The sequence below is a fragment of the Gavialis gangeticus genome, unplaced genomic scaffold, assembly GCF_001723915.1.
Source record: "Gavialis gangeticus isolate Ggan-Ray unplaced genomic scaffold, GavGan_comp1, whole genome shotgun sequence".
In the NCBI taxonomy this organism is placed as follows: Eukaryota; Metazoa; Chordata; order Crocodylia; family Gavialidae; genus Gavialis; species Gavialis gangeticus.
Genome location: NW_017729029.1, coordinates 47,803,493 through 47,825,432, shown reverse-complemented (window position 1 = coordinate 47,825,432; position 21,940 = coordinate 47,803,493). Strand labels below are relative to the sequence as shown.

Genomic DNA, 21,940 nt, shown 5'->3' with positions numbered 1-21,940 from the left:
CTAAACCCCACCCCCATACCTCTTCCCTCCCCCATGCCCCTTCCCCTCCACAGACTTACCTGCAGAGAGCTGCTCTCCATGCTGCCCAGCTGCATTCCTATAAATTGGTTATTGGATGATATGGATGGTTAATAATCGGCTATCGATATCAGCCAAGAAAGTCTTTATTGGTGCACCCCTAGATTTATGTTAAATTGTTTTATTGAACTTCTGTTCCAGATTGCCTCCAGATTCAAGTTAACTCACAGTCCTCTGGCATCCCAGGATGCTTTGCACCTCCCCCACAAACCCTCCCTTCTCTGAGTGGCTAGGTTAGCCTTAGCCCAAGCTGTCTGCTCCAGCTAAGCAGGGAGGCATGCTCTAGAGCCCCCTGGCTTCTGGCTTGGGCCACTGCAGGCATGTAGCTACATTTCCAGAATTAAAACTGAATGTCTGTTCACTAGCTTATTGGTTCAATCTATGGAGCTTAAACTAACCTGCAAAGATTGAATTGATTCTGGCTGTATTTAGCACAGGAGGGTAGTAAAACACTGGAACAGGCTGCCCAGAGAGGTTGTGGAATCTCCATCCTTGGAGGTTTTTAAGATCTGGCTAGACAAAGCCTTGGCTGGGATGTTACAGTTGGGGATGGTCCTGCTTTGAGCAGGAGTTTGGACTGGATGACTCCTGAGGTCCCCTCCAACCCTAATTTTCTATGATTCTATTTTACTACAAACCTCTTAAGCTTTTTTTTAATAAAGTCTAATTAGCATGTGGTCATATTAGCAGTATTTTGCTAAGGATTTCTAATACAGTATTTGTTGTTTTACCTTCTTGGAATCTTCATAATTAAAGTTCCTGACTATCGCTTAATGTATTTGGAAATCCCAGCTCCATATATTGAAAGATTGCTGATTGAAGTCTTTGCTTGCTGGAAAAAGATCCATATCTGGATTCCTGAATCCAGAAAGGTTGTTTTCATTTAACTAAGCAAACTCCAGCAGATCTGACTGCAGCTTTGGTTGAGCCCTAATAATCAAGAAGGCAAAACTGGATGTATATGGAAAGCCTTCTACCACTGTATTTTTAAAAGATTGTGTAATTTTATAAAATCTTTATTTTAAGATCTATAATTATTAATAATAAAATGCTTATATCTACACTTCTAATATGATTCTTTCTAGGTGATAAGGGAGATACATGCTTCAACTGTATAGGAAATGGCATATCAGGGCCTCCTGGGGAGAGGGGACCATTTGGACCTCCAGGTAGCCCAGGTAAGAAAAATTGGTCTTCATCATTTTTCTTTTTATTTTATGTAATATGTTTTACAAAGAGTTTTCCACATGTGATCATACATTTCTATGCAAATTTAGATACAAGAGTGCAAGCTCTGACATGCAAACGTACATATGGTAGACACAATTAGGGGCACCACTGAGTTCATGCAGCCACAGGCTGGGAGCATTGTAAACACTTTTTTTAAATCTGGGTCTTAAGGATCATATTTCAAAACACTATACATGCTCCTGATCAAAGCACTGTGCTTGCTTAAATAATGGGGCGTTATCTTTTCTCCTGATAAAAGCACTGCTTACTAAGTAAAGGTATATTGGCTACTACAGAGAGAGAGAAGTGAATTTCAGCTCCTTTCTTTTCACAAAAAGACGAAAGAACCAGATTGGAGATTTCTAGGGGGAGGAAGGTAGCCCCTTTCAGTATCATTGGCATAAAAACTTAATTAAAAATTTGTTTTACTTTGTGAAAACCAAGCTCTTCAAACCAAAAGGATGCATTTGGTCTGGGTCTCAGTGAGTACTTGCAATACCAATGACTTCTTTGTAATTGTAGTCCTATATAACATAAATTGATGCGTCTCAGCAGGTTTTAGAGAGACAAATAATCTATTCAGTGATTTTGAGTGAGTAACTAGCATGATTTATCTACAAGAGTAGATTTAGGTGTTATTTATATTGAGAGCCAGTCTCAATATCAGAGTTGGTGGGGGTGGAGCAAAGTTCTCATTATCTTTTCACAATGTTGTAATCATTTCAAAATACTTTAGGATTAGCAGTAATTTTTCAAATATTTCAAAGTGCCCATTTTTTACAAGAGATTTAGGCATTTTAGGTACCTGAGTTGAACTGTCTTCCTATGAGACTTAGAGTATGAAGTCCCTAAATATTATTTGGAAAATTGGCCTTAGGCTTCTAAGTCATTTAGGGATTTTTCAGAATCTTAGTTAATTCTAACTCTACTCAGTCTCAACTAGAATTTTCAGCAAACTACAGTAAGCATATAGATCTTCATGGTTTTCATAGTTTTATTCATAAAGCTTCTTCCTCTGTCTCTCTCATCAGGACCTCCTGGTTTCCCTGGACCAAAAGGTGAAAAAGGACTTCCTGGCTTAGCCGGGCTGGAAGGGCAACGAGTAAGTGTTATAATTATGTTCTGTGGAGGACTTAAGAGTTTAGTTTGTTTTAAATTAAATATCAATTAAGTATTAACTAGTTCTCCATTTGTAGACCTGTACAGAAGTGGATTCATTTCTATTCTTACTACCATGAATCTGTAATCCGTATATTCAGCAATCTACAGAAGAGGTTGAGTGTAAAATAAATAACCTGAAATCCTTAATGTTCTTTCCTTAGGGATTTCCAGGATCTCCAGGTGCCCCTGGGCGACCTGGTCCCAAAGGGGACCCAGGGGACATCCTCGCTTTTCCAGGAATGAAGGGTGAAAAAGGAGACCCTGGTTTCCCAGGACCTCCAGGTCTTCCTGGTATAGACGGGTCTCCTGGACGAGATGGACTGCCAGGTCTTCCTGGACCCAAAGGGGAGTCTGTAAGTTGGGTTTTATAGACGGTATCTTAGGAAGTCCAGGAACTCACTTGGGAAAATACCAATAGGGAGATATACAGTTCCAGTTTTCCTTAAGCAGAAGAGTAATAGAATAATATGGTAGACCCTGACTCTTCCCCACCCTGAGTATTGTACCATTTTTGCCCATCCCCTTTATGTCAACACACTGCTTCTAAATGGGTTACTAGTGACAGCCAGTCCCTCCCAATAAACCAGTAGAGAAACTGCTCCTGAATGGGTGAACAAACTCAGCATCCTCCCAGTGTGGCTACCTACACAGCACCAAGAATAAAGGAACTAAAAATTCAACCTAGCCTGTAGTACGGTGTTAACGCACAGAGATATACTGGATAGAGGACAGAAGGCTGGGAATACTTGCCTGAAAAGTTCTAAGCAAGAGTAGGTGTTTCAGACAGCTTTAAAACTAGATATTCAGATCTTTCCAATACATATGACTGTCCTTTTTCCTTCTTCGTTTTCAGGGTAGTGTTGTCTTCAAAGGGGAAATGGGGCCTCGAGGTGATCCAGGAGTACCAGGTCTTCCTGGAGAGAGGGGACCTATGGGACCTCCTGGTTTTGGCCCTCAAGGTCCACTGGGTGAAAAAGGCATTCAGGGTGTATCTGGTCGTCCAGGCCCCCCAGGAGTTCCTGGTGAGTCTGCTTCCATGTGTTGCTGAGTAATGCTCGTAAAAGCAAATTTACCAAAAAGCCACCAGGTGGTCGCAGTGTGTACCCTTTCTTCAGCTTTACTGAAATCAGAAGCCAAAGGTTATAAATTTAGGTTGTTTTAAAACTGGGAATGCCTTCCCATCTAAGTGTAGCCCAATAAATGTTGTCAACAAAGCAATTTTTATTATGATGTTGATCACCAGCAGGGAGCTCAGAAATGTCAGATGTAATGACTTATTTGAATAACAGTTTATAGTGACAAGAAATACTGCAGTGTCTGTGAAACAGGACACAGGGTCTCAATGTAAGGCTTGCGAAGGATAGAACTGTTCAAGAAAATGGAGGTTTTATTCATGTGAGAAGCAAGGATTTCTTAGGGTGATATTATTTTATTGGACCAACTGTGTAGTTGGGATAGAGCTAGGCAAGCACTTGAAAGCTCATCTAGCTCTATTCTAGCTACACAGTTGGTCCAAAAAAAGATATCATTGTAAGAAATCCTTGTCTCATATAATTTCTGGACCATCATTTCAACTACTGTTTTTATTCCTGGTGTTTATCCATTAGATAAGGTCACAGAGTGTGGCCGTCATTCTTTCAGCTTGCTGAAAAGACCCACATTGCTTTGCTCCAAAAACCTGCTTATCCTCTTTAATAATCTTGCGGATGTGTCCATCCCTGGACCCAATTTATCAGTTTCAATAGAATTACAACAATGGCAAATTGGAGAAATGTTGTATTGAATCCAGTACTTAGATGCTAGATGATAGCTGTCCTCCTGGGTTTATATACACAGTAAAGTAATGCATCTGTATCCTTTTCACTGTCAGGTCCAAAAGGTGAACCTGGTCAGACTCTTACAGAACAAGGAGTTCCAGGTGCCCCTGGTCCTCCTGGCAGAAATGGTGAACCAGGTCTTCCAGGTAAGAGAGAAACTAGTTGTCCAGTTAATATGGTGTGTTTCCCTTTAATTTGCTTTTGATAATTAAAATTGCTTTATCTACAGGTGACCCTGGTCAGCCAGGTCAACCTGGCTTACCAGGCATCCCAGGTGCAAAGGGAGAGCCAGGTCTGCCTGGCATTGGACTTCCAGGCCCACCGGGGCCAAAAGGTATGTTGCTACCACATCTTTAGAGGATTGACTTTTACTCGCCTTGGGTGGTGCTGTTCTCACAGTTAATCGGTTCTCATAGCTTGCTCATTTCTCAAATCTTAGTCTTTAAAATGCTTAGCTGAAATTGTATACTCCTATTAAAATGCACTGGAAAAACCTCAATTTAGCTGTAGTCTTTCTTGTTTATTCTTCTCTGTTTTATTAAAGCTTAGACCTTTAAGTCAACTGAGGCCAAAAACAAGCAGGCAAAGCACTACAAATTGCAATGGATGATGATTTGAGCAGTGTGCAACTTACTTAACGTAACCAATGTGATCTTTAAGATCAGCCTCAAGGTTCCATTTTTGTAATGTAAATAGTTTATATCCGCAGCAAGAACACACCAAATGGGGAGCATCCCTCATCAGAAGGGGTAATGGAAAGAAAAGATTCACTGGGTACAGTGCACAGTGCACAGCTATGCAGGCCAAGTTGGGATACTTTGAGGCAACAGCATAATTTTAGCTGACTAGCCATAAAGGGAACTTCCACACATTCAGGCATGTGCACTTGCAGCAGCTCAAATAGGAGCAGCACAAATCTGAGCCAGGGATTTTTGCCTCACCGCACGTGCGGGGACATCCATTTTGGTGTGGGGCAAGTTGTGCCACTTGGAGCAAAATAACCCTGCCCAGCTCCTCCCGGATCTGCAGCCAGGGGGAGCTAGAGCCTGGGGCCAGCACCTGTGCTGGCCCCAGCAGTATAAAAACCTGCCCTGGTGAGCAGCTCAGGCTTACTTGCCCTCAGGAACTTCTGAGGCCCAACCACTTTGTATCTGGGGACACTATCCCTTGTGCTAGCTGGGCTGCTGAAGCAGCCCTAACCTGGAGTGTCCCCTACCCCCTCTACCCACTGCAGCAGTCTGGCAGTAGGGGCTGCTGCCACCTGTGACAGCATCCACCCCCTTGGATCTGCGGCCCCATGGCTGTGTGCCTACTGGACTCGGATGGGGTACCCCCACTCTGCCATCTGGGTAGCTATCGCCAAAAAGATGTGCTCCTTGCAGTGGCCTGCTTTGAACTGTCTAAGTGTGTCCTCTTGGCCCCAAATGGGCAAGAGGTCAGCCACCTCATCTGCCCTTCAGCTGGGTCTCCAGTGCTGGCCCTGGACAGGCTCCTCTGCTCAGGACTCACCACTTGTCTCACAAGCAGAGATTCTGGTGTTCCCTGTTTAAAAATTGCAAATTCTCTGATAAGAAACTTAAATTCTCTCATTCAATTGTGTTCTTTCGCTATTAAAATAAAATGCCACTATATAGAGAGAGATCAGTTGGGCGATGTTTTATTGATATATTTACAAGTTTAAAGCAATTTGGATGCCTACCAGTGCCTCTATCATCATCATAAAATAAATTCTAAATAGCTATACACTCTGGCATTTACTTTTGGCTTTTTTGTCATAGAAAAATCAGAGCTGCCCTTACCCACTTCATTCACCAGGATATGCAGCACTGATATGCCAGTGTCCTGCCCTTGCCCTTGTCTCTTATTCTCAACCCACAGCCTGCCCCCAGCCCCAGTCCCCTCACTCCTGACACACAGGGCCAGGTATGTGGGTGAGGGGTTTGTGAGGGTGGCTTGGGAGTGTGGGGTTTGTGGATGGATTGTGGGGGGGGCAGCTCACAGACTGCCGTGCCCACAGGGGCCACAGTTCCCCACAGGGGGCCAGAGCCCCCCACAGGGACCACAGCTCCCTCAACAGGGCCCACATGCCCCCCCACTAGGGCTACAGTCTCCCTCCACAGGAGCCAAAGCCCCCCCTGCAGGGCCCACAGCAGCAGCAGCCATTGGGGCGCTCAGGGCCCTCCTGGCACAGCCCCCCATGTGGCTCAGGGCAACGCAGCATGGCTGTGGCCGCCTGGCACCTGGTACTGTCTGTGCCACATGACACGGGCCCAGCTTGGCACAGTGCAGGGCTATATACCTTCAGGCAGCTCCGGGCTGCTCAGGCTGTCACCCAGTGGCTGGCGCCGCTCACAGTGACCACATGTCACGCCAGGCTGGATCCTGCATGCATGGAACCGGCCTGGGCCGAGAGCACGGGCCGGTCAGAGCTCAAGAGTCCCGGAGCTTCCCAAAGGTGCACTGCCCATTACTGCACCGAGCCAGGCCAGGCCTGTGTGATGGGGCACGGGCAGCACCACATAGGGCACTGTGCCAAGAGGGACCTGAGTGCCCTGACAGCTGCTGCTGCTGTGGGGGGAAAGGGGGCTGTGGGTCTTTCCAGGGACAGCCAGGGGACCCACCCCTCCCAAGCAGGCCCCCTCCATAGTCCCCTTCCCCACCAGTCCTCTGCGCCCACGCAGCCCCGGCTCTAGCCCCGCCCACCCCCAGTCCCTACTTATCTGAGGACAGAGCCTAGGTCCAAGTCACTGCAACTTGCACCGCTTCTTGTCCCACATGTGCTGCAGCATGCTGCACCACCAGGGCAAGGGGCAGCCATAGAGATGCTCTGGCTGGCTACCAGAGCATCTCTGGTGGACCTGAGCCTCCAGTTGCCTCAGGTCATGGTCCTGGACCATGTCCTGCCCCATTTTTTTTCCGCAGGTTTTCTTTTGATACCTAGATATACTTGTATCTCAGGAGACACATGCAGGCTCACATGGACACACCCAAAGTGTCTCTTTCTTTCTTTCTTTTTTTTTAAAAAAAGCCCTTGATAGTGTTTGCTGCATCTGTCAACAGTATTTTTGTTTTGTCCTGACCTCATTGTATTGTAGGTTTCCCTGGAGTGCCTGGTCCCCCCGGAGCACCAGGAAGCCCTGGACGACCTGGTCTAGATGGGCCACCCGGACAGCCTGGTTTCCCAGGACAGAAGGTGTGACAATATCTATCACTCTGCTTGTGTTTTTTGAGTGAATTAAAGATTGCACTTTATTGGGTTTTCATCTTTGCCAGTGGAAAGTCCCTTCTTGAGTTGGGTGGAGATCACGCCTATAATTTGCCTTTATCTCTCACACCTTAAAGGACACTCTCCAGTCATTTACTTTTTCTGACTTAGTGGGCATATCTACATGTTCATTAACGCACCTTAGTTACTGAGCATTTAGTCTAGTACTAGCTTAATGAAGTACTAACTAAATGCATAGTAACTAGAGTTACTGCATAGTAGTGCCAGTGCATGGTTATTTTGTGATGCTTACTGCACGTTAGCCTAATAACACTGCACAGTAGTTTATTGGCACAGTTTTTAATGGCCAACATGGTGCACAGTGTTTTTAGGCTGATGCGCAATAAGAATCTTGTGTAGATGTGCCCACTGTTGTTAGTCCAGTTGTAGTGCATTGCAGAGTCTGCTCTAACACCTTCAGTAAGTGTCTCCCGAGATCCTTAAGGTATAGGAAGTCAGCTAGGGAGCAGGTTCTGGTAGGCTGTTCTTATTTCAGCTTTAAACTGGTAGAGATGAAGATGGTGAAATGGCCAATTTATAGATTAGTGGCTTGGAAAGAGGCATAAGTTTTTGTCTAGAAACAGATATCATTGGAAAACAGAGAGAGACTTTTCTTTTAGTCCTTACGGCTCTTCTGAATTTGAGCAAAAGCATTAGTTAATCAGCAGAAACAGTCCTCTGGGGACATAGCAAACAGTGTTGTACCATCAGTTATTTTTTTCAGCCCAGAGCTGATGGAAGCACAGAAGATATGCTCGAAGAGGGCCACAGTCAGAGCACTGCTATTCTCCCCACCAGCCACTTGTACCAAGAAGATTCCCTGAACCCTAAGAAGAGAATTCTGGACAGGATCCTTGTCACCATTGCCCAAATATGCACCATTTTACCCTTTCCTCCCTGAATTAATCATAGCTATGATCCTAACTCCATTCCAGTAGTCATGAGAAGTGATGCAAGCTTGGTCTCCATGTCCTCCTTGCAAGATTAACCTTTTCTTCTCATTTCCTACTCCCTCCCAGAGTTTAACAACATCTGTGTAGATCCCATCTCAGGTCTTCTGTAGTCTCTGTTCTTGGAGCTTTTCCTGTTCCCCCATACTGACTGGGGAAGAGAGAGAGAGAGAAACTGACTCTGGTCAGACACTCACTTAGATTGTGAAAGAGTTTCAAGTCCCTGCTCCAATTAATACTTAATTATTTATTCAAGTCCTTGCTGTCCCTGAATTTTGAACAGGGTTTGAACATGGGCCTCCAGGTCTCAGCTGCATACTATGACAAGCAGTATATTCTTGGGTGTTGCTCTCTGTTCCTCACGTTTGAGTCTGGGAAGAGGAAAGACTGAGCAAAGGACTTAGGCTCTAAAATATTGCTTTACGTTTTAGCTGTCCAAGACATTTCCACTTGGAAATCTCAATCTTTTTCCCTTTGTCATTACAGGGGGAACGTGGATTTGGTGTCCCAGGACCCCCAGGACCCCCAGGGCCAGTGGGTCCAAAAGGACTACTGGGACCCAAAGGGGATCCTGGCTTTCCAGGAAGCCCTGGTCTTCCAGGACGGGCAGGTTTTGATGGAGCTCCAGGGCCAAAAGGTAACAAGAACTCTACCCTTCTGTAACTTTTGAACTCAAAACAACTCTTAAACATTGATAAATTCAGATTGGGATTGCAAGTGTGTAACAGTAGCTGAGATGACTTATGTCAGGGATACTTTTCCACAGTACAACCCTATTTATTTGCATGGATCTAAATGTAAAAGCAACTGGGGATTTGCTTTCTCAAGGAACAGGTAGGCAGGAGTGTATGTTTGTATTTCTGAAAATCTAGTCTCTTGTTGCTAGAAGCAAATCCAAATTGGTGATGATGTCAAACTTTAAATAGAGTGACTTTGTTAACTTTGTTTTCACTTAATCTTTTTTATGTATTTACAAACAGTTCACATTAACAGTTGCCAGAACTCTATTGTCGTATATGCCTTGTTTACTGTTTAGCAAAAATATTTGCTGTCAGTTTACATTAGACAAATGGATTATAGCATAAGAACACATCTGTGTATTCTGGAAATTTAAACTGGAGGCTCTTTATGCATAGGAAGAGAAAGTTTCCAGCCCATCTGTCAAAAGTAGCTTGTGAAATTATATATACAAATGGGTGCTTGCATCTCTAATTCCCTGTTTACACGCACAGTGTTCTCAAGACAGTATATAGGCAGCATTCCACAGGCCATTTCTGAGAAACAGTGCAAATCCCTGAAATTCCTTGCTGAGTTGAATTGAATGAGAATTTCTTTTAAGGTGACCCTGGACCAAGTGGATCACCAGGGCTCCCAGGTCCACCAGGGTTCCCAGGCATTGGTGGTCAAGGTCCACCCGGACCACCTGGACCTCCAGGACCTTCAGGGCCATCAGGTAAGACTCAAGTGAATGTAGCTCTGGAGTAGTTGTTGATACGTGACCAAGCTTACACCCCAGGAGAGGATGCTCACAAGGATCGCAGGAAAGAACTAATAGGCAAGGCAAACCAGAGACTTCGTGCCCATTGGCTTCGACTGGTACCCACTTCACAATTAGTGGAACAAATTTTGCCTCATTTTGCATCCCGTATGAGTCATTAGAAAGCACTAGGTTTTCACAACTCTTCGTATCTAGAAAGAATTTGCCCAAAGAATGTACTTTTCAGAGTTTGCCATTTTCACAAACAGGAGAGTAATCAAGTGTGCATATGTCTCTCCTGGGTTTTATCTGGAATCTTTCTGGTTTCGCAGGAATTTTAGGAAGCTCTGTGCTTAGGGTCCTCTCCCATGTTCCTGGGAAGTACATCCAGCATGCTGGTCCTCAGGACAAGCTGGGGTAAGCTCCCCTCCTCAGCAGAGTGCAGGAGCATGTTAACCTAGTGTTTGGAGTTACAGGGAAAGTAGATAAGATGCCTGTGTTACTGTACTGCCTCTAAGAAGACAGAATTAGGGCCATTTCTGGAGAGTTTCATCAGCTTTTACTTTAATTAGTGGGTAGTATTGAAGACGTTCATCATTTCACAACATCGGGATATTAACAGTAAAGAGCTGGAACTGACTTAGTATTGCAAAGTTAAAGTTGAAGATGAACAAAGTGGAAAAACTGTTTTGTTCTCAGGTATTCCAATGTAGTTGGTCCAATACTACATCAATCAGAAAAAAGACTCCAAGTTGTAGTAGTCCACTATATGAACAGGAAAGGATTTCACATATTCACTGTATGAAAACAACTTTATTTTAACCTTAATTCAGGTTAGGATAATTTATGATCACCAGGATAGCCTTTTTCTTCATGCACTTCATTCAGCAAAGCTGGACAGTTTTGAGATTTCCTATGAGCAGCCCGGCATAGGGGTGGTTGTGACTCTTTCACTAGCAAAGGGGTTTGGCTGTCATCCATTTGAAATTATTACATTTTTGTGAACTTACAACCTCATTCCAGCTCTACAGACATCGGGTGCATGTGCCTGCACGTGTACACTCTTGCATGTGTGTGTAAATCTGTTCACAAAGCATATTGTATTTTTAGGGAAAACTACACTACTTTTACTGCATGGGATTTCCACTTCCCAGCAGCTTTAACCAGTGGAAATGTGCTATAGGAACTTGAGCACAACTTTATTTTAATGCTGAAATGTTTTGAAAACATCTGTTCTTGCCATATTTACTATGGATGTTGGTAGCTCATGACTACAGTCCTGTATTTTAGGGTTAGGCACCTAAAGAAACACCAACATTTGGACTGGCACAACTGTGAGCAGCAGTTGTAGGTTGTACTCTGACCATTACAAAATCTGGGCTCAGATTCAGCAAAGTACTTAACACACATGCCTAACTTTATTGTGTGAGTAGTCTCACACTCAAAGTTTAGTACCTGCTTAACCACCTTGCAGAATCAAGCCCTTCGTGGGAAAACTATTATGCAGCTGTCCACCTGGAACCCTGGAGTATACCTATCTCAATTGTTTGATGTATTTAGTTTTTCACTGTGTGTGTCTGTATTAATCACTGTGGCTACTAACGGCATGGTAGCATTAAACTGTAATGCATGGCTGAGGGTTAACTAAAACACCCAAATTAATGCTAGAGGCACTGCTCCTTGTCTGGTTTATCTAGTGTAAATGTTACCTTCTCCATTTCTATCCTCCTGTCACTCATTCCTATCTCTTACCAAGTCAGTTGGGGCTCTCCTCCCTAAAGTTACATTACAATAACTTTCTTGGGATTCTGGTTTTCAAGGTATCTGGAAAAATCTTAAGCATTTCCTTGTTTATATTTTCTTTTCCATGCACCACCATGTATTCAGATACTTTACAGTGTCTGTTTGGAAGTTTGCAGCTTCTTCAGTATGAAGAAAGCAATTCTAGTGGGTTTTAGGTTGCATATATTTTTATATAAATAATGATAATATAGTCAACTGTTCCACCTACACAACTATTGTAGCCATTAGGTACCAAATGGTAATATAATCATGTGCACAGACACATACTTCCAATGTGCCTGATCTACCTGTCTGCAGAGGGAGAATGCCAGCCTTGCTCCTGAATCTTTGTTCCTGTAATGGCAGACCAGGGCACTACCACAGCATAGAGATTGTCCTATGCTGCTTTAATCTTTATGGATCTTGATCCTGACAGACTTCTAATAACCTCTGTAAGAAAGATTATAGTAGGGCTTCCAACCATTGCATTGCATTGTCTTTCAATAAGCCTGAGACAATGGGACGAAGTATCATTTTATATACATTTGTGAAGAACAACAGTTCATATAGTGCCACATTGTACTTAACTCTCCAGGAACTTTATATAGGACTAACTAGGGTAATATCTTAGCTAACCATTCACAATCAGGGACTTTCAGTTTTTATAAATACAATAGGAATTTCAGGACCAAAGTGCAAAATAGCAAAAGCGGTCCAGCCAGGTACAAAGAGGCATCAGTGAGATGCACAGGCTAGTTAGTAACTGATAGCTCCAATTGGTGTTTAAAGGGTAAGTTTAAACCCAACTTGCAAAGAGCTTGCTAGATTTAGGACACCCCCAGCTAAAAAAAAACAGCATGACATTTTTTTAATGGTTTCACTTGTATATTTAAAAATTTTCAGCCTGTTGCTTGTCTCTACGTACATTGGTAGGTGCAATTGGAAAATGCCTACGTGTTTACTTACAAATCAGTGTCTCCTTATTGTAATGGTGCTGTACATAGAATTAGATCCAGAACTTTAATGTAGACTTTTGTTCTAATTTTTATGTGCTTCATTTTGTTTCCTAACTTAACGAATCTCATACAACTTACAACTGCTCCCTGTGTCTGAACTCCCTGATGAATGCTAATTCGCTGGCTTTTGAACCTCAGGTGACCCAGGTACTGTGGTTTCTTCAACAAAGCCTTTCCTTATCTTAAATTTTAAATGATCAGTTTAGAGTGAAATCCATCTCTGGTCTATCTCAGTGAAGCTAGGCAAGCTGTCTTCCCCTTTGGCTTAGTGTCCCTAATATTAAGCAATGTTCCTTTTGGCTTTTAAGCAGTCATCATTGAGGCACATTTTTAAGGTACACAAATTTAATGAAATACAAAGCTTCACTGTCCTTAGAAAATGTCCATTTGAGCTAATCGTAGAACAAAATAATGAAGCTCATCAATAAAGCTAAACTTGGATTTCATTTAAACTGAAGCTATGTTTCTCCATGTAAACTGTATGTAGAAGTACTAGACTAAGCTGAATTATTAACCCAAACTATAAAATGCAAAATCTTGAAATACAAATTAGTCCATCTTTTGTTTTCATGAAGTTAACATGATGTTAAAAAGAGCTCCTTATTTTCTGTATGGTGTTTGCCAATTCACTGTCATCACACTGCGCAAAATTTAATATTGTAACAAGTTTCCTATTAGGAAAACAAGAACTTTATCTGTTGAAAAATAGAAATTGAAACATCAGTTGAGAGGGGAAGAAAACAAAATGCTGGGTGAACAAATATTATGCGTACTATGCAGCTGACAATTTAAACAAAAGAAGTGTAAGAAAAATGCAGACTTTGTTATATAGGTTTTGAAGCAGAGCAATTAGACTTCAGTCCTGCAGACTCATATATACATGTCAGTTATTGAGTCCATTCACAGCCTAGCAAAAATCAATTAAGTCTGCTCCTCTGACAGAGCCTTGGAAGTCATGAAGCTTACCTTTTGGGGAGGTTCAGCAAGGAAGCAGCTGTTCCACCACACCTGAACTTGAGTACAACTCCAAGCTTTGCTTTATCTCTTGCTAAACAGTGGTGTTTTAATAATGTTGTTTAGGACCCCAGGGTGTTCCAGGGGAGAAGGGGGATCCTGGTCCCCCAGGGTTCGACATTCCTGGTCCTCCAGGTGACAGAGGTGTTCCAGGATTTCCTGGACCTCCTGGTCTTCTGGGTCCACCAGGTCCACCAGGTCCACCGGGACGGGATGGAATACCAGGATTTGCAGGTAAATTAGATTTAGAACGTGCTGCTAGATAAGCATTGTTATCTATAGGGTGATACAGAGAGCTGTAGGTAGATATGTATGTTCTACCCACATGGGCATGCCTTCTGTCTTTATACTTGCAGTTTACTTATTATGCCTTACTGATCATTGAAAAGTTTTTCTGAAAGTTTTTATGAGATTTCATTGCAGTAAACTTGAATTAGGGACAGGTGCCAGCCTAAAATTCACATTTCAGAACTCCATAATTTTGGGATTGATCCATGGTTGCTTGAGCAAATACTTTTAATTGTGACACTCAGTGGGTATCCAAGCCCCTCTTGCAGTAGAGCTTTCAGTATTCAGTGTATGATAACATTTTTGTTATTTAGAAATGACTCTTTAAAAGTCATCACACATGGGATTTTAAGTGGTGCTCAAGTCTGATGTTAGACCATTAGAGGTCAACACTCTTATTGGCTGTAACGGAAGCAGCTACACAAGTGCAGACCGCTTTTGGTAATCTTGTACTAAATATGCATGTACCATTTTTCTTTACACTGTAATATCAAGAGGCTTTCATCTGTTTTAAGGTCATAAACGTTACTGCTGAGCTCAATAAGCATGTATGCATGTATTATTGTTAAACAGATTTTTCAGTATTTTTGCTTTAAGAATTTGACTCTTCCTAATAAAAGCCATTATATTCCAAGATTGCAAGAAAGACCATTTCCTATTTGTGCTTGAACATTGCAGTATACATGGTTTGATGTATTGTAGACTGCTGAGATTTTGCAGACGAGTTAAGCTTTACTTCAGCAGGCATAATCTGAATTTAATTGGTTTTGTAAGTGCCTAGTTAGAATTGTAAAATGTGCTGTTTATATTTAATTATTTTTAAAACTATAACAAAAATTTCAAAAATAAATATGTACTGTAAAATCCCCTTTCCTCCTCCATCACTCCCCTTATTCTTTGCAAGTATCTCCCATGTTATTCCAGCCCTCCATGCCATTGACTCTTCCAATATATTTTCAGCTGAACTGTATGCATGTTTTGTCTAGTCATTGTTGCAGTATAAATATAGATATGCTCCATTTGAAAAAAGTAATTGAGAAAGTTGTTCATGTATAGCAGTTGATTTTTCTTTCCAGTGTTCTCTCTCTTGTTATTCACTTAAAGAGCCCAGTTCCTTCCTATGGAATAGGAATTTGAAAACATTTAATTTTGTGAAACAGTCCCATTCTACAAGGAGCAACATAAAGGAGCTCACAGAATCAGCTCATCTATAATTGCCTCTTTGTCTCCTTTTTAGTACATAACAGTTTAAATCATTTGCACACTTTGAAGCATTTAGGTACATGTATATGCTTCACAAAAACATAGTGTGCACAAATCCCACATGTGCTCCTAAGAATTAATAATGGAAGAGCTGGCACCACCTCTAAGAATCGACTTGTATAGGCCCAATCCTCGGGAGAGCTGAACAGCTATAATTCCTTTCGAAATATGTGGGACTGTCTGGTGTCAGCCTTTCTCAGGGTCAGGCCCAGTATGTGCTAGAGATAAAACAGCATTCTGCAGGTTGCAGACCAAAAGGTTTTGTTGTACAAGCTAGTACCATAGAAATGAAGGTAGATGAAAGTTAAGTACTGATAGCCTTTGGGTTTTTGTTCAGAATGACAGTGGTGGTTCAATGCATCTAGGTGCCAAAGGTGAGATGGGTGTAATGGGAGCTCCAGGTCCACAAGGGCCTCCTGGCATTCCTGGACGAAATGGCCTTCCTGGCCCCAAAGGTAATGTGTTTTTTTGGTTCCACTTAATGCTGCTTTCAGTGGTTTTGATAGGGGGAGGCAAGGCTGCACAACACAAATATTGATATAATTTGATCTCCAAGGGCAAGCTTGGATTATCTAATTAGTTTTCTTGATGTTTAAAGCAGTAGCAACTTGTCCATGTGTGGTATTGGAAAGGGCAGTCTCAGACTTCACTGTTTCATCTTCAGTTCTTGGATCCAAGGCAGTAAAGGGCCTCAGATTATGAATTTAGATAATGCTTTGTAAAGTTTACTTCAAATAATGTTTAGGTGGATTTTGATAGCTTTGTGTCGGCAAGTCTTCCAGAGACAGCCTTATGTCCACATTCAGCCCCTGGCTCTATGCAGGAGATTTGCTAGGTAAAATGTACCAGTTTCCCTCTGCATCAAGCAAGGGAAGCAAGTTCCATAGCTGCTGCCACTGAGATTTACTATGGTGTAGCTTCTTCATGCCAGTCATGTGGCACATAGTGGATCTGTGTTCGTGTGGGGCCATAGGACCATCTGTTCCCTCTATGCATAGGACCATCTGTTCCCTCTGTTCAGGGCTAGCATGGAGTCCCTTTCCACAATATGATAACACACTGTGCATCCACTCCACCTTTGGTTCCTCATTTAGCCCCACTACAGAGCTTAATATGAGGTGGAGGGTCTTGCAGAAGCTCACCACTTGCTGGGTGAATTTTCTCTCCCATGCGTAGCATGTGGAGGCCCAGCCTGGTGAAGACTGACAGAACCATTGATGTGAGCCTGTGGATAATGTTTCCCTTTTGCTGGCTTTATATGCTGCAGGCAATGATGGTTTACCAGGTCAGCCAGGATCACCTGGATTTGATGGACTCAAAGGTGTCAAAGGTGAAACAGGCCTCCCAGGTGCCCCTGGGAAGGTTGATCCAAGTCAGCTGGGATCAAAAGGAGAGAAGGGTGAGCCAGGTGTCCCAGGTGAGCTGGACTCAATTAGTCCTTTTTTTAAAAGAAATACATAAACTGGGTGGGGAATGGAGCTCTAGTTTTTCTATTTATTAAAAGGTGGGGGAATACTATGTGTGCCTTGACTGAACTGCACCGTACAGTCAGTTGCAGTGTCCTTTATTGCCAAGTGTTATAACTGTGTAGCACATGATAGTGTTAGGGCATTTTTTTCTCCCTAGAATTGTTCTGTAAATGAATTTCCAAGATTTTCCATGAGTTGTGTTTTGTGGCACTTCCTCTTAGATTAGCTTATCTGGTAGGTCACCTATACTGAGAGAGAATCCCAACTCAACCTGTTATCCATTCTGATTCTTTATTTTAAAAAAGCAATCAAAAAAACAATGTAGTAATGTTTATTTTTTCTTTCAAGGTATTTCTGGAATACCAGGTCAGAAAGGTTATCAAGGGCTCCCTGGTGACCCAGGGCCACCTGGCCTTAATGGGCAATCAGGTGCACCAGGATTACCAGGTAAAGTGGAACACTAACGAGCAATATATAGCCTTTTAAATGAATGACGTGGTTGGTAAAAATGCATGTGCAGTCAGTTTCATTGTAGCACAGTTGGTAATATTGAAATGTACCTAAACCAGGTCCCCTGATATAAGCATCTGCAAACTTTGGATTGTTGATGTATTCAGGGTTGGCATAGATTAAAATACCTGTGGCAAACTTGAATGCAGTTTTTGAATTGCTGCTGTAATTGAAGTTTAGATTGCCATTAGAACAGTTAGCAAAGAGCATACTGCTTGGAGAAGCAAGCTGATTGGAGGATTAGTAAGTAGCTTTATCCTGTTTCATCAGTGTATTCCTTATATCATTAGTCATTTTATCTACTGGAGTAAACTAAATGAAAAGATTCCAAAAGCTAACTGGAAGTCACAGCGGGGCTTTCAACTACTGTAGAGGTCATTTTTCACACTATTTATTCTGCTAATGCCTCTGAATAAATACATGAAGTCCTATCCCTGGTTCAGTATTTTTTCTACCAACATACCATGGATGGAAGCCTTTGCTATTGACTGGTGTCTTACTGGGACTTAAAATCGTTCAGTCTTTATATATCAAGGCCAAGTCCTTCAGTCTTTATATATCAAGGCCAAGTCCTTATACACCCCTTGGGAGCTAATGAACAACCCTTGTGGATTAGGGAGCCCCAGGTTAGTGTACTTTTCATAGAGCCACATTTAAGAATTAGTGACCACAGTCTGGTTCTTGCTTCTTTCAGATGGTTCTAATTGGTTCTGACTATAGTCTCATGCAGTCCCATTTCACTAGTCTAATCTCCGGGAAGGAAGGGCACAGTTAAGTGATCAAAAGCCTGTCTCACATTTGAACATTCAATTTAAATGGAAAAAAAACAGATATCTGAGGATATCTCAGTGTGCCTGGGGACCCAAAACAACCCCCAAATTCTAAACCTGTGTGATAAGAGGATGGCCATATTCACATGAGTAAGCTCAGTATCAAATGATTTATTATTGTCCACTATTAATCAAAGCAAACTACTTTTCTAGGCCTGAAAGGAGAGCCTGGGCTGCCAGGACAACCAGGACTAACAGGCCCTCCAGGACCAAAAGGTGCCATGGGAGAGATGGGGCTTCCAGGTTAGTTTTCACTTATTTTATTTGATTCAGCTAAAATATCCCACCTCTGTAGCACAAGGGTACATTTGTAGGTTTATAGTAAATAGTTCAGAAATAGGCTTTGGTCATAGAAAAAGGAGATTCATATTTATATATGAAGTATAAAGTATAACTATTTACTTACTTTAGAGGACAACAACATGTGTGGAACATTTTTGTGTCTGGTTTCTATTCTGTTGTAATGTTTAATCAGAGTCCATGAATCTTTCCAAGGGTGTGAACAGAGACTGACAGTTAAAGGACTTCACAATTATAGCATGAAACAGTTGATCTGATGTTTAATCCATCTGGTCTAAGGCTCCTGGCAGACATAGAGATCAGTTCCCAGTCCTAACAGGCATGCATCCTGCCATGCCGTATGTGCATAGCAGGATGCATGATTGTTGGACTCAGGGCCCAAACCAAATCAAGTCATTATTTCAACAGGAACCTTGCAACCCAAGTGGGGTTAGCAAGATTCCTGTCCAGGAAAGCCCAGGGGCTCTCTCTGTTGGGGAATTCAACTGTCCCCCACACTCCTCAGCCCAGCCAGGCATAGACAAGCCCAGCTGGTTAGCTGCCAGGCCCCAGGACTCCTAAGGGGATTGTATAACAAAGCAAGTTCAGGTGCCAGCTTGGGGTGATCCCTGTAGCTTGCTGCAACCCAGGAACCCTGCCTAGCTGATAGGCTTTCCTCAGCACCAAGAAAATTGAAAAGTGCAACCCCATTCAGGGCTATACTGTGTGGCCAGCCAACACAGGGACAGCCCATCAGCTGATGGGGCTCCCAGCTCCATACCTAAAACCATGAGGTGCAGCCCAGTGCAGGGCTGCACCATGTTGCTGTCAACCAAGCCCCACCATGCAGCCAGTATTAGCTGGCAAGGCAGGGCTACCCTGCTACACATTCAGTTTAAGGCATAATAGAAACCAGGCACAAAAATGTTGCACATATTTTGTGGAACACTTTTGTGGCTGGTTTCTCATTTTGCCATGCCTTTAAATCCGTGAATGTGTGGCAGGCCTACTATACACGGTATAATTAACAAGCTAGTTGTATCCTAAGTATAACATCTTATAGGTCACTAAGTGGAAATTAAACTGTTGTGACTAAAACTTTTTCAGGTTTAAAACTGTTGGTTTAGCTCCTCTTTACGCGTGAATGAAACAGTTATGTTGATTTAGTTGATGTGCACTCTAAAGCAGTAATTTCCTACATGCACACTTGTAGCATTATGTCAGTCCACAGCTTAAGAATCCTACCATGGGTCTTTTGGGGCCTATTTCCTGCTTGGTTTCTCAGATTCACCCTACAAAGCAGTTTAGAAATGGAAAGGATTCTGCAAATAATCCCCTCAAAAAAAATAAAGTATAGCTTATCTGTATAAAAGGGAAGAGACATGGTAGTCTTTTTTTTAGGAAGAACTGCTGGATGATACTTAATGCCGATTCCTAGCATTAAGATGTACCTACTTACTAGCAAAGGTATCTTGGTTTTGTGTGAGTTTAAAAATACAAATATTGCTCATGCACCCCCATGTACATTCTGTATATATTCTGTAAAATTCCTTCTCGTTGGGTGAACAGCACACTTAAGCCCTAAAAGGTTTTAGCTCTTTCTTTTAGTTTGATATGAAAGATATTCATATCAGACGCTCAGATCTGGGTGCCTTGTTTACTGACCCCTCTTGTCCAGTTCACATTTTGACTGACTGCTCTGAAACTGATGTAAAACCATATTTTTTATATTTTGATAGGGCCCCAAGGTATTAAAGGCTCCCAAGGAACAGCAGGACGCCCTGGCCCATCTGGTCCTCCTGGATTTCCTGGGTTAAAGGGAGAGAAAGGTGACCCAGGGCTTTCGGACATTGGCATCCCAGGCCTCCCTGGTCCCAAGGTATATTTTCAAAATTTGCCTCACAGAGGTGACATGAATAAATGAGGTTTTGGTGCTTTAAAGCTGTTAGGGTTTTTATATGGTGAACAGAGTTTGTTTTTAAAGTGAAGGTACATTTTTGAAAGTCTGTCTGCAGCTCCCTACTTCTTCAGATCAGCACTAACATTTATTTTATTGCTTTTGCACAAGCCTTATTCACAATTTTGGAGGCAGTTCATTTATTTTTCAGCCTGAAAGTCTCAGTTTTCTAAGTACCAGAGCCATCTACTAGAAAAAAAATCACGTGCGCTAATCGTTTCCACTGCCAGAGAATGATAAACCATTTTTAGTGCATTGGTTCATTTGTGCATTGTTCATTGCATTTGGCTGAAGGTGTCTGTGAGAGCATCCCATTTACAGTTCAGTTAAAGTTCTGGCCTATGATTAGAGTTGGTGACCAATTGGCAACCCATAGGGAACAGTAAATTAAAATGCTCTATTTCACAAGCAGTCACAGTTAATACTTGAAAAGTGGTGACTAGCATATGCTTTTAGAGAAGTACCCTTAGGAGATAGGCAGCTGAAGGGTCACAAGTGTCACTTATCAAAATTAAAACTTTAAAAGAGTATACTTGTGCCAACATTTGCATATATCCATGAAACAAGTGGCTGTCTTTCACAGCCCAGGGAACAACCAGGAGGTCTCACTGTGGCCTTCTGACTAATTTTGGAATTAAATCTTTTTAGTAAAAGTAATGGTGAAATAAAATACCAGGTATTTCTTTATTTTTCTTTTTCATCTGTGTGACTAAGGGTAACTGCATAGCAACACAATCTTGGCTTCTTAAAATTTTGTTGGTTTTTGCAGCTTATTTCCCACCTAATACCACTGTCCCATTTGACCTCACAGTTTTATTGCTGTGAAAATTATTTTGATGTCCTGGGGGACTATGGCACTTGGACAAGGAATAAACAAAGAAACAAAAAGATGTTTCAAGTCCCCTCTGCTAGAGAATATCTTTAGCACTAAAGAAATTAGAGTTTATGAAACCTACGGCACCAATGAAATAACTATTATAGACTTAGTTGAAATGGCCATGAGGTGCATCTGGTCCACCAAGGGATTTTATCTAGCCCGCAGTGTTTTATGTAGATAAAATCTAGATTTTATCTAGCCCCGTACAGCCCAGGGACAGGGGGGCAGCCCAGGCCATGGTATGTGCAGCCAGTCCTGCTACCCTTGGGCATACAGCAGAGGTGGGGGAGCACAGTGGCCAGACTCCACTTCCCAGCAGCCCCAGGGATGGTGGCTACTTCCAGCTGCTGCTTCCAGTGTCACAGCCACTGCCAGACCTGCACTTGCTGCCCGGCCACCCCACCCTGTCTGCCCCACACCCACTGCCAGAGTGCTGGATGGAGCAGGTATACAGGGTCCTCATGGAGACTGGTCTGGAACTCTGGTGGGCAGGGCACACTTTGCTGGGTGGATGGGATGGAGAGGCAGGGATTGGTGTCCAGGAGTGGGACAGGTGGCAGAGGCTAGGGCCAGGGCTGGGATTGTGGGGCAGGTTCATGGTGCAGTAACAGTGCAGGGCCAGGGCCCAGGGCAGAGCCACAATCCACTGCCCACATGTCCCTGGGACAGACACCGGT

The 21,940-nt window shown here is 42.7% G+C and overlaps 1 protein-coding gene across 5 annotated transcripts in view; it reads left to right on the top strand.

The window, feature by feature from the left end:
• Window positions 1–21,940, top strand: part of COL4A5 (collagen type IV alpha 5 chain) — a 200,337-nt gene that overhangs the window by 118,923 nt on the left and 59,474 nt on the right. For 3 of the 5 annotated variants that reach the window (XM_019521545.1, XM_019521546.1, XM_019521543.1), the window contains exons 22-37: window positions 1,164–1,256; window positions 2,340–2,410; window positions 2,631–2,822; window positions 3,323–3,491; window positions 4,340–4,432; window positions 4,516–4,620; window positions 7,382–7,479; window positions 8,988–9,138; window positions 9,841–9,954; window positions 12,915–12,923; window positions 13,857–14,024; window positions 15,707–15,796; window positions 16,609–16,758; window positions 17,159–17,257; window positions 18,304–18,393; window positions 20,169–20,308. In XM_019521545.1, the coding sequence (XP_019377090.1) occupies window positions 1,164–1,256; window positions 2,340–2,410; window positions 2,631–2,822; window positions 3,323–3,491; window positions 4,340–4,432; window positions 4,516–4,620; window positions 7,382–7,479; window positions 8,988–9,138; window positions 9,841–9,954; window positions 12,915–12,923; window positions 13,857–14,024; window positions 15,707–15,796; window positions 16,609–16,758; window positions 17,159–17,257; window positions 18,304–18,393; window positions 20,169–20,308 (1,832 nt within the window). The remainder of the gene's footprint in view (window positions 1–1,163; window positions 1,257–2,339; window positions 2,411–2,630; window positions 2,823–3,322; window positions 3,492–4,339; window positions 4,433–4,515; window positions 4,621–7,381; window positions 7,480–8,987; window positions 9,139–9,840; window positions 9,955–12,914; window positions 12,924–13,856; window positions 14,025–15,706; window positions 15,797–16,608; window positions 16,759–17,158; window positions 17,258–18,303; window positions 18,394–20,168; window positions 20,309–21,940) is intronic. The other 2 variants (XM_019521547.1, XM_019521544.1) reach the window with 1 other exon arrangement.